The sequence below is a fragment of the Oryctolagus cuniculus genome, chromosome 1 (assembly GCF_051225735.1).
Source record: "Oryctolagus cuniculus isolate XC-2025 breed Fujian yellow rabbit chromosome 1, ASM5122573v1, whole genome shotgun sequence".
NCBI lineage: Eukaryota > Metazoa > Chordata > Mammalia > Lagomorpha > Leporidae > Oryctolagus > Oryctolagus cuniculus.
The window spans coordinates 18982108-18994459 of NC_142867.1; the positions used below are offsets into that span (position 1 = coordinate 18982108).

Here is a 12352-nt window from a genome sequence, read left to right on the forward strand (position 1 = left end):
GTGCACAGAACTCCTTTGCAGTCAGAGAGACAGCCACCCACCTAGGCCCCCTTCCAGGATCGGGCTGCACTCCCCCAGTGTGGCTTGGATAACACTGCCCGATGCCATCACCTTCAAAGGACTCCTGGAGGCACTCCCTCTGCCTCACTGCTGCCCAACACTGAATTCTGTCACTTAGAACAGCAAGGAGCCAGCATGAGAAAGTAGGACCTTTGTGACGTTCCGACAGAATTCCACGCTGGGTGCGAAAGCTTGTGCTTCTGTCTTCCATCACCAGGTTTTAACAAGTGCGGCTCGAGAAACGGCGGCTGCTCCCACCTCTGCTTGCCTCGGCCTTCGGGCTTCTCCTGCGCCTGCCCCACTGGCATCCAGCTGAAGGGAGATGGGAAGTCCTGTGACCCCTCTCCTGAGACTTACCTGCTCTTCTCCAGCCGTGGCTCCATCCGGCGTATCTCACTGGACACCAGCGACCACACAGACGTGCATGTCCCTGTCCCTGAGCTCAACAATGTCATCTCCCTGGACTATGACAGTGTGGATGGAAAGGTCTATTACACAGATGTGTTCCTGGATGTCATCAGGTATGAGTAGGGCTCAGTCCTCCAGAGGACACAGACGCACTTCTCCTCCTTCCTGGGCAGGGGTCCGTTCTGTGTTCCTCAAACAGACTGATTTGGTCATTTGGATAGTGGATTCTAATTCTGACTTGTTCATTTTGTGCTATTACCACTTAGAGCTGAGTTCCAGGTTTTTGTTTTGTTTGTTTAAAAATTATATGCCAGGCTAGTATGTAAAACAGAGTCAGGCCAGGACCTAGAGCCTTGCACACCTGCCATGGGGCCATGAGGGAGCTCCAAGAATCCCCTAGGACTCACAGGTTAGTAGGCTATAGCTAGTACAGGAGCCCTAGGCAAATGCCAAGGCTTATGGTGGTTTACAAAGCTGTTTTGATATCCTGCCACAGGTGAGTATGGTTTCCCATGGCAGAGATCCTCAGGTGGAAGAATAGGGGACATTCCTCCTGGCTCTCCCTGAGGGGTGTGTTAGAGTCACAGGCTGGGAGCAGGTGGGCATGTGCCATCTGGAGAAGCCCCCCAGGTGACGATAACATGCTCCCCAACCTAAGGCTGAGTTCTCTGTTCTAAGTCTGCTGTAAAAATGCACATCTAGGTTTTGAAAATCTGCCTTTCTTATAATCACCACTCCTTGTCTCCTTTGAATATATGAGAAATGATTAACCTGTCTTCTGGCAAGACATGGGCTCAAACCCCTTGCTATTTCCAGTTAGCTGGAAACACTCCTAACAGTTCGTTCATTCATTCATTCATTCGTTCATTCTACAGAAGTTTAACTGAGCACTTATTGTGCTGGGTGCTGGAGAAGCTACTATTAGATACTTGGTTTCTTTCTCTCTGGAGCGTAAGGTCCAGAAGGGGAACATGGATGACAAGAGTTTCAGTGTATTCCTGATTACAACCTGGTCACTCATCCAACCCTGGGTTCTCCCCAAGGCGAGCAGACCTGAATGGCAGCAACATGGAGACAGTGATTGGGCGTGGGCTGAAGACCACTGATGGGCTGGCAGTGGACTGGGTGGCCAGGAACTTGTATTGGACAGACACCGGTCGAAATACCATTGAGGCCTCAAGGCTGGATGGTTCCTGCCGCAAAGTGCTGATCAACAACAGCCTGGATGAGCCCCGGGCCATTGCCGTCTTCCCCCGGAAGGGGTAAGTTGATGGCCAGCAGAAAAAAGATACAGGCAAGAAGGGTCAGTGGAAGAAAAGCCCTTGGCAGGGGTGCTTGCATGATAATGGTATTGTCATATGCTGTGCCCCTGTCTTCTCTCAACCTCTGAGTGCCATTTCTCCATGCCTTGGTGATGGTGGCCCTGTTATGTCCCAGGTACCTCTTCTGGACAGACTGGGGCCACATTGCCAAGATTGAACGGGCACACCTGGATGGCTCTGAGCGGAAGGTCCTCATCAACACAGACCTGGGTTGGCCTAATGGCCTTACCCTGGACTATGATACCCGCAGGTAGGAATCTTGGCCCAGACAGCCCCCTAGACACTGGGTGGGCAGAAGGGAGGCTGTTGGAGATTGAAGTAGGGGAAAGGAAAAGATAGAAAGCTCCCTGATAGGTGGGAAGCAAAAACAGTGAGAAAGAGAAGGCAGCGTGTCAGAGCAGTGGCTGTGGAATCCAGCCTTCCACACTAGATGGGCTTTTATTTTATTTAAATTTAAGAGAGAGAGAGCTTCCCCAGACACTGGTTCACTCCCCCCCCAAATGCCTGCAATGGCTAGGGTTGGGCCAGACCAAAGCCAGGAGCCAGGAATGCAATCCAGGTCTCCCGTGTCAGTGTCAGGAATGTAATTCCTGGAGCCTCAGATTAGTAGGAAGCAAGAACAGGAGCTGCATATCAGACCCAGGCATTTCTGTGGGGGACACAGGGATCCTGTCAGTTTAACTGCCAGGCCACATGCGCATGCCCCCTTCCCTGGGTTTTGTCTGCTTGGCTTACATGTGTCCCTGTTTTTAATGGGAGGACATTTTGCAGAACACGTCTCCTGGCTGGACCATGCTCCACTCCCTCCCATCCACTCAGAGCTGATGCTTATGTTTGTTACTTGGCTTATCCCTTCAGACACTGGAATTTGCAGCTCCTAGTCTTAGACTAAAAAAAATTAGAGGATTGGAGAAGAGGGCAAAAGGGGTGTGGAAGCAGTCTGTTCCCCTTTCTGCCCACAGAAGAAAATAAAGGAATCAAAGTCACATGGCATGGTGGCAGAATGTGCTCTTTTGTCAACCTCAGTGAGGTCCGTGTAGACTGAGGTCACTTCTTAAGGCCACTTGGAAAAATCGGGGCTGAAATTCTTGGGTGGGAGTCAGAGAGTGATCAAGTTGAAGATGAGACTGGGTGGTGGGTCCTTTTCTGCCCCTCCCACAACAACCCTGGCTTCCTTGCTTAGGATCATAACTGAGCTTTGGGGCTTAGAATGCCCTCTCATCACAGGTGCATCTTGACTGCTCAGAGCACCTGCCGGTTAAGCTCAGGAGGGGACACATTGCTCCTTAAGGGCAAGAGCTGGGTTCCCTGGCCGGTGTTTTGAGCAGCTTCCCTTCTCTCCATTTCTTGACAGGATCTACTGGGTAGATGCACATCTGGACCGGATTGAGAGCGCTGACCTTAATGGGAAGCTGCGGCAGGTCCTGGTCAGCCATGTGTCCCACCCCTTTGCCCTCACACAGGTACTGGCTCAGGAGAGAGGTAACTAAACCTCCTTGACGTGGGTGCTTCCTTGGGGCTCTCAACCTCTGCTGTAGTTGTTGTCAGGGAAGAGGTATGCTGTAAAAGCTCGTTCTAGGGTTTTTTCCTGTTCCCTAAAGCCTCGCCACCAAGCTCCCTGCTATTCTTGACCCACCACTTCTGTGCTCCAACACGGAATAACAGTGTACACAGTCAGCAGTGGAGCTTGTTCAAGTGTGGGTTCCTGGGTCCTGGTGATAGAGAACGTACTTCATGAGGGCAAAGCCCAGAACATGCATTTTTCTTTTTTTAATTTTTTTTAAGTTTTTAATACTCTCCCTTTTTTAAGATTTATTTATTTATTTGAAAGTCAGAGTTACACAGAGAGAGAAGAAGAGGCAGAGAGACAGAGAGGTCTTCCATCTGCTGGTTCACTCCCCAGATGGCCACAGTGGCTGGAGCTGCGCCAATCAGAAGCCAGGAGCCAGGAGCTTCTTCCGGGTCTCCAACATGGGTGCAGGAGCCCAAGGACTTACGCCATCTTCCGTGCTTTCCCAGGCCACAGCAGAGAGCTGGATCAGAAGTGAAGCAGCTGGGACTTGAACCAGCGCCCATATGGGATGCTGGCACTGCAGGCGGCAGCTTTACCCGCTAAGCCATTGCACCAGCCCCCAGAATATTCATTTTTCTAAGCACCCCAGTTGATTTTAATGCTGTGCACGGTTCCTGCATCAGAGCTCAAGGGGCTCATTTCATGCCAGTAGGTGCAGTGGCTGAGAGCCAGAGTTCTGAGTACTGCAGTGAGCCAGGTACCTGTCTATATTACGAAAGAAACTGTGTAACTTGGAAGAAGAAACTGAACCTGAGCAAGCATCAGTATAGTACCTGACACATGCTAAACACTAAAGGCATGTTATTAGAAACCATTTACATTATAGCCAGCTGTCATTTTGGGGAGTTCTGACATTGTTAAAATAATTTGAGGGGAGGAAAAAGCACTTCTACTAACTTCTACTAAGCTGGGGCCCCAAAACAGGGATGATTAATCATTTAAAAATCTTTGTCCTTTTTTGACAAGCATCATTCACTTGTACCCAACCAGCCAAAAAAGATATCATCTGGCTTTACTCAATGACAGGCTTCTTCTTTTTCATATTCCAACTGTGAAACTGCAGGCTAGGACTGAACAGTGGTCAGTCTGCAAGTTTCCTCCAGAGCTGCTGATATCATACCCTAGGATGGGAGGGAAACCCTTTCACTGTCCCTCCCCACCCCAGTTGAGAATTTCATGATCATTGTATTGGAAGGAAACTGTCCAAAGAAGTAAGTGGATGATTTGGGCCAAGCCCCAGAATAGAGGACCCGAAAGGTCAGGGACCTGGAAGAACCTCAGATTTGCTAGGTTTGGAACCACTCAGTCAACCTACTGAGTGTGAGATGCTACAAATTCAGAGATGAATGAAACACATTCTTGTCTTTGAGTTTATTATTTTTTAAAAAGATTATTTGTTTTGAAAGTCAGAATTACAGGAAAAGCAAGAAACAACAGCGAGATCTTCCATCTACTTGTTCACTCCCCAGATGGCCACAACAGCCAGCCCTGGGCCAGGCTGGATCCTGGAGCTTCATCTGGGTCTCCCACTTGGGTGGCAGGGCCCCAAACACTTGGGCCATCTTCCGCTGCTTTTCTCAGGCCATTAGCAGGGAGCTGGATGGGAAGTACAGCAGTTGGGACACAAACCAGCACCCATAAGGGATGTTGGCATCCCAGGCAGTGGCTTTACCTCCTATACCACAACACTGGCCCTCATTCTTGAACCTAATCTGGCAAGACAGACAAACATGTAAACAAGTTACTGTAGAATGTCAAAACTCTCCTGTAAAATGGCTACAAGGTACAGAAAGCATCAGGAGAGAATGGTGAACTCTCTGGATCTGGGGAGAGTTTCTGGACAAGGTCCTATCAGGGGGTGCAGAGAAGTTGATATGATGGATAAGAAAAAGAAGAGGGCATTTCAGCAGAGAACAGCCCACACCGAGGCACAGACACTGTACAGGGTCTGACTGCTGGGTGTTTACTCTTTTTTGGGTTCCTCTACTGAGCAGCAGGACAGATGGATCTACTGGACAGACTGGCAGACCAAGTCAATCCAGCGTGTTGACAAGTACTCAGGCCGCAGCAAGGAGACAGTGTTGGCAAATGTGGAAGGACTCATGGATATCATCGTGGTCTCCCCTCAACGGCAGACTGGTGAGCTTCTGGGTACAGAGACTGTTAGTGACCAAGACAGTTAGGGCACAAGGAGAGCCATTTGGTTCACATGATGCTGTTAGGCCTTTTCATCTCTTTGTGGTTAGACCTCCCTGCCCCCTGGTCCCTGGGAATGGGGTAGCCCTAGACTTCCTCTTTTTTTTGAGAAGTATTACACTGGGGACCAGATTCTGTCTCAGATCAGACATTCATCTGCTTTTCTTCCAGGGACCAATGCCTGTGGGGTGAACAATGGTGGCTGCACCCACCTCTGCTTTGCCAGAGCCTCAGACTTCGTGTGTGCCTGTCCTGATGAGCCTGATGGGCGGCCCTGCTCCCTTGGTGAGTTGGACTGAATGACCCCTCGGACAGTAGAGCCCTTGGAAGGCTAGGTGGGTGGGGATCTGTAGCCTCAATTTTGCCCTCAGGGGTGACGTTCTGCTTCAGAGGTTTTATGGCAGAGCGACTGGGAGGAATGTTTTGGTTTTCTGACTTCTGGGACAGAATTCAAGTCTCCTGGCTCTCAGAACCCTGCTGTGGGAATCATCAGTGGCCTGCGCATAACTCTGTCTTCCTGACCACTGTGGGCCAGCTAGCCCATCTAGAGCTGTTACTATTAAATCCAAATCCTTTTTATGTGCCATACTAAAAAGAGCCTGTAATGAGGGTACTTGGAATTGGGGCAGCCACAGATTGTTTTGCCCAGTTCTCAAGCTGCTATGCTGGGGTCATATGTAGAGGTTTTGGGATCCAGTGACCCACTCCAATCATCTTTTCTCTCCAGTACCTGGCCTGGTGCCACCAGCCCCTAGAGCCACCAGCTTCAGTGAAAAGAGCCCTGTGCTACCCAACACAACGCCTTCCATCTTGCATTCTTCTACTGCCCGGACCCGCACATCTCTGGAGGAGGCTGAAGGAAGGTAGGTAGGGTCAGTACAGGGTTAAGTGCCTTTTGATTCACATCACCGTCCCCACCAGGAGAAGACCATGGTCACAGCTTGATAATCCTGGCAGATGGGAGGGAGATGACATCATTAGCCACTAGTACCTGCTATTTAGGGAGGGAGGTGACACTGAAATTTGTAGATTATCACAAGGGATTCTATTTTTAGCTCTAAAGGCAAGAAGCTTTAAGAACAGCTTTAAAGAGAAATCACCCAGGGAGAGTCTCTTCCATGGCATTCTTCCCCTCTCTCTGTGACACTCATTCTTCTGTCACAGGTTTTTTTTTTTTTTTTTTTTTTTTTTTTTTTTTTAAGTTTTATTTATTTATTTGAAAGTCAGAGTTACACAGAGAGAGAGGTCTTCCATCCGCTGGTTCACTCCCCAGTTGGCCGCAACGACCAGAGCTGCACCAATCTGAAGCCAGGAGCCAGGAGCCTCCTCTGGGTCTCCCATGTGGGTGTGGGGGCCCAAGGACTTGGGCCATCTTCTACTGCTATCCCAGGCCATAGCAGAGAGCTGGATTGGAAGTAGAGCATCTGGGACTCAAACATGCACCCATATAGGATGCCAGCACTACAGGCAGCAGCTTTACCCTCTACACCACAGCACCGGCCCCTTGTGTCACAGTTTGTGTTATACAGTCTTATATAGACAAGTCTATAGTCTTGTCTTATAGTAGTCACTGGATTGTAGCTTTATGACTTGAAAAACAAAGGTTTCTGGGGGCCAGCGCTGTGGCTTAGAGGGTAAAACCACTGCCTATCGTGCCAGCATATCATGTGGGTGCTGGTTCAGGTCCCAGCTACTTCTGATCCAGCTCTCTGCTGTGGCCTGGGAAAGCAGTAGAAGATGGCCCAAGTCCTTGGGCCCCCACACCCATGTGGGAGACTCAGAGGAGGCTCCTGGCTCCTGGCTCCTGGTTTTGGATCAGCACAGCTCCGGCCATTGCAGCCATTTGGGGAGTGGGCCAGCGGATGGAAGACTTCTCTCTCTCTCTCTGCCTTTGCTTCTGCCTCTCTGTGACTCTTCCTTTCAAATAGATGAATAAATCTTCTTTTTAAACAACAAAAAAAGCTTTCTGTAAGGGGTGAGGTATGAGACTTTAGCTTATGATGACCCAAACTCACACAGGTACACACATATACCATTATTATATAAGTGAGCATAACTACAAACAATTCTCAAATCAAGTATAAAATATTATATTTCATTAAATTAAACACACTGTTAATTTTAAAATGCATCCTGGTTTAAGAGGTAAACTGAAAACATGCCCAATATCAATTCTGAGATGCTAGTAATCATTAAATCACATTCTTATTTCAGAGAATATGCTTTTCAAATAAATGAATAAATCTTAAAAAAAAAAAAAAAAAGAAAAGAAAAAGACCAATGTTGGTCCAGTGGGTTAAGCCACAGCCAGCAGTGCTGGCATCCCATATGAACACCAGTTCAAGTCGCAGCTGCTCCACTTCCAATCCAGTTCCCTGCTAATATGAGTGGGAAAACAGCACAGAATGGTCAAGTGCTTGGGCCCCTGATACCCATGAGAGAGAGCCAGGTGACGTTCCAGGCCTGGTCTGGCCCAGCCCCATCCATTGCAGCCACTGGGGAGTGAATGAGTAGATGGAAGGTGTCTCTCACTCTCTCTTTCTCTGTAACTCTGCCTTTCAAATAAATAAATGAATCTTAAAGAAAACAAACAAACCTGGAAATAGAGATAGGAATAAGGTAGAAATGGTCACTCATATACTTACCTCTAATTATTGCATATTTTTATGGCTGCCTTCTCAGATACTTTTCTAATTAGAGGCTTTTTCCACTGCAGTAGTCTATTTTTTAATATTAGCTGTAGCCTGCAAGGTGTACTTCATTTCGATTCTGAAAGCAGAAGCAATAATCCTAAGGAAGAGCTCTAGATTCCATGCTCCTTAAGCTATCAGATTTGCAGAGGATCAGATTCATGGGCTGCATGCCCCATTCTGTCTTTCTGTACAGTCTGTAAAGAGAAGCAAAGAGCCAGGTATACACATGTACCTTTCTCACTAATGTTTAAGTACTGCCAATCATGACTAGTCTCCGATTTTCTTAAGGCTTATTTAGACAGCTTTTGGCTCATCCTTGGCACTTTTCTTACTGTCAGAGTTCTGTTAGACAGTGCAGGGCATCTTGGTGTCAGGTACTGATTTTTTAAGATTTATTTATTTAGTTGAAAGGTAGAGTTATAGAGAGGCAGAGGCAGAGAGAGAGGTCTTCCATCCGCTGGTTTACTCCCCAACTGGCTGCAACGGCTGGAGCTGAGGCAATCCAAAGCCAGGAGCCAGGAGCTTCTTCCAGGTCTCCCACATGGGTGAAGGGGCCCAAGGACTTGGCCCATCTTCTACTGCTTTCCCAGGCCATAGCAGAGAGCTGGATCGGAAGTGAAGCAGCCAGGACTTGAACGGGTGCCCACATGGGATTCTGGCACTGCCGGCAGCCCTACCCGCTATGCCACAGCACCAGTCCCTCAAATACTCTTTCAAGTAGCTTTCCTCCGGCCTTTTAGGAGATGTCTTTAATTGCTTACTCATAATGTGCCACAAAGAAGTTACCTTCTGAGCATTTCATGTTAGTCATTTGAGAAATGCCTCTGGATGCCTTACATATTCCCTTGTGAAAGAATAAAGGGAAGAAAAAGAGTTTTTATTTATTTATTTATTTTTGACCTTGTGTTATTTAGACCTTGTGACTAGTGGCTTCATCTGACTCAGCCTGGTATTTTAAGAAAGCCTATTTTTGATATATTTAGCGTTCTTTCTGTATACTTCCAGCTCACTCCCAAACCTGCTTCTCATTTTGGCTAAAGACCTTATTATTTTTAAAATGTTTATTTTTCATCTACTTGAAAGGCAGAACAACAGAGAGACAGAGACAGAGACAGAGAGAGAGAGATCTTCAATCTGTTGGTTCACTCCCCCAAATGTCTACAAGACCAGGACTGGGCCAGACAAAGTTCAGAATCCTAGAACTCCATCTGGGTCTCTCATGTGGGTGGCTGGGGCCTAAGCAGTTGAGGCTTCATTTGTCTCCTGGGGTGCATTAGCAGGAAGCTAAGTGGGAAGCAGAGCAGCTAAATTAAACCAGCAGTCTGAAAGGGGATACAGGCATCCCAAGCAGTGGCTTAACCTACTGCACTACAATGCCTGCCCCTCATTTTTAAAGATTCACATTGAAAACACATTTAAATGTGGGATAGAAGCTTGAAAACAGAGATTCACAATGATTTCTCTATTTCCTGTTCTTACCATCTCCATGCTCCTGATAGGCCCCATCTTAAAGCCCCACTTACAGACTTTTCTCCTTGTCCTCCCCAGGCCTTTCCTCCTCTCCTGGGGGAGGGCGAGAGCATTCCTGGATACAGGTGGCCTTACATTCAGTTCTTTATGCTCCGCAGATGCTCTGAAAGGGATGCCCAGCTGGGCCTCTGTGCGCATTCCAATGAGGCCATACCTGCTGTTCCAGGTAAGCCCCGAGTGTCTGTCTGTGGAAAGGAAGATGTAAGGAATCTAAGTCTCCACTGGTATGTTTTATGACCTGCATGAGCGTGTGTTGGGACGGATGACCTCTTTTCTTAGATTAAATGCATAGAAATAATCATAATAGCCTTCGCCACTTATGGTGGGCTTTCCATATGCCTGGCATTTGATAAGCAATGGTAGACGCCATGGATGTGTGTATTTAAGTATAGCAGTGCCTCCCCTTATCCACTCCTAGCCCCCCAGGGGATACCTGAAACTATGGATTGTACTGAACCCTATACTTATATACTATTTTTTGCTATGCACACATAAATTTAATTTATAAATTAGGCAGAGTAAGATGTCAACAGCAATTACTAATAACAAAATGGAACAACTATAGCAATAAGCTACATCAAAAGTTATGTGGTCTCTCTCAAAATAAATTAATTCCTCACTGCACTATAGTAATATTTTCAGGCCAAGGTTGGCCATGGGTAACTGAAACTGCAGATAATGGGGACTTCTGTCAGCCTTATGAATGATTTAGTCTTTACATGTAACTAATGAGAAAATGGAGGCTTAGAAGTGAAGCATCTCTTCTTAAATCTCGTGGCTAGTAAGTGGTGAACGCGGCGCTGGAGATACTGGCAGAGTGATGGGCTTCTTCTCAGCCTCCTTGCCCCACTTCCTGTGGCCTCTCCTCTGAATAGGAGGTCCCTAGCCAGCCTCGATGGTGTGGGACTCACCATCCACCAAAGGAACCCCTCCTCTTCCTGCCCTTCACAAACCAGACCAGCCAGGAGGTTACTCGTGGTCCCTGCCTAGCCTCTGTCTGTTCCTCCTAGGGGAAGGACTTCATATCAGCTACGCCATCGGTGGACTGCTCAGCATTCTGCTGATTTTGGTGGTGATCGCAGCTTTGATGCTGTACAGGTAACGTCAGCCTTGCTGCAGAGGCCACATGCTCGTTGGTCCTCAGTAGCACACGTGGGATCTCCTGAAGCTCCATGGCTCAAGGAATTGACCTCTACCAGCCTTGTTTCTTTCTTTCCTTCTTTTTTTTTTTTTTTTTTTTAAGATTTATTTATTTGAAAGACAGGGTTACAGAGAGGCAGATGCAGAGAGAGAGAGAGAGAGAGAGAGAGAGATCCTCCATCTGCTGGTTCACTCTCCAAATGGCTGCAACAAGCTGGAGCTGAGCAGATCTGAAATGAGGAGCCAGGAGCTTCTTCCAGGTCTCCCATGCAGGTGCAGGAGCCCAAACACTTGGGCCATCTTCTATTGCTTTCTGAGGCCATAGCAGAGAGCTGGATTGGAAGTGGAGCAGCCAAGACTCAAACCAGTGCCCATATGGGGTGCTGGCACTGCAGGCAGTGGCTTTACCCGTTGCACCACAGCACCGGCCCCTGACCAGCCTTGTTTCAAGATTAGGTCCCTGGTCAGAGCAGCAAAAGGATAATGAAAACTCAAGTGCTTCTCTTCTTCTGCAGTCACAGCCTAAGCAACCCTTAGGGTTTTCTTTATAGACTGGGATACCAAGGGTGCAGAGGATGTTACCCAAGGGCACACAGTGAGAGACACAGCTGGGACCTCCTCTAGCATCCTGGCTTTTTCCACTGCCCCACACTATCTCCAACCATTGACACTGGAAACGATTTTCCTTTTACACAAGCATAGCCACTTACTGCAATACTGGTTGTTGTATCATTGCTTAATATCAACCATTCTGGCAAAGAGATGTGTTCTTTTCAACTTAAAATCTTCTTTTTAGTCCTTCTTTCTTTATAGTTTTCCCTAAATGCTTTAACACAGCTTATAGAAAAACTGCCTGAATTTTTGCTGCTGCTCATAATTAATAAAATAATAATAATAGTAACAGGTACCACTAAATGGATATCCACGTCACTACAACTTGTAACATAGGCATTATTATTCCTCACTTAACAGGTGAGGAGCTGGGGCTCAGAGAGTTTAGATTATGTCTACAAACATTCCAAGTAACAGAGGTGGGGTTGAAACAGATCTGTCTTGTCCCTAAAACTTAGTGTATCAGCTGTCATCACAAATTACCCTAACACTTAGCAACTTAAATGACAGTCACTTATTATTTCAGTTTTTGTGGGTCACAAATTTGGATGCAGCATAGCTGAGTCCTTCTCCCTTAAGGTCTCTCACAGGCTCGGGTGTGCTCTCCTATCAAGACTTGACTGGAGAAGGAGTCCTTTCTTAGCACACTCACCTAATGTTGGCAGGATTTAGACTGTGGTATCGAGGCCTCCCTCACTGATTCCTCGCCTTACACCATGGCAGCTTGCTTGCCCCAGAGCAAGAGCAAAAGGGAAACATTTGGTGTAGTGGTCAAGACACCACTTGGAAGCCGGCGCCGTGGCTCAATAGGCTAATCC

General features: G+C 47.5%; 1 protein-coding gene across 6 annotated transcripts in view; it reads left to right on the forward strand.

Moving 5' to 3' along the window:
* LRP4 (LDL receptor related protein 4) overlaps positions 1 to 12352 on the forward strand; it is a 54790-nt gene that overhangs the window by 36586 nt on the left and 5852 nt on the right. For 5 of the 6 annotated variants that reach the window (XM_089327053.1, XM_089327057.1, XM_070071003.2 and 2 more), the window contains 9 exons: positions 278 to 581; positions 1512 to 1730; positions 1906 to 2040; positions 3145 to 3253; positions 5358 to 5502; positions 5731 to 5844; positions 6287 to 6422; positions 9881 to 9948; positions 10793 to 10880. In XM_089327053.1, coding sequence (XP_089183179.1) covers positions 278 to 581; positions 1512 to 1730; positions 1906 to 2040; positions 3145 to 3253; positions 5358 to 5502; positions 5731 to 5844; positions 6287 to 6422; positions 9881 to 9948; positions 10793 to 10880 — 1318 coding nt within the window. Of the gene's footprint in view, positions 1 to 277; positions 582 to 1511; positions 1731 to 1905; positions 2041 to 3144; positions 3254 to 5357; positions 5503 to 5730; positions 5845 to 6286; positions 6423 to 9880; positions 9949 to 10792; positions 10881 to 12352 lie in introns of those variants that run through there. The other variant, XR_016229846.1, reaches the window with a different exon arrangement.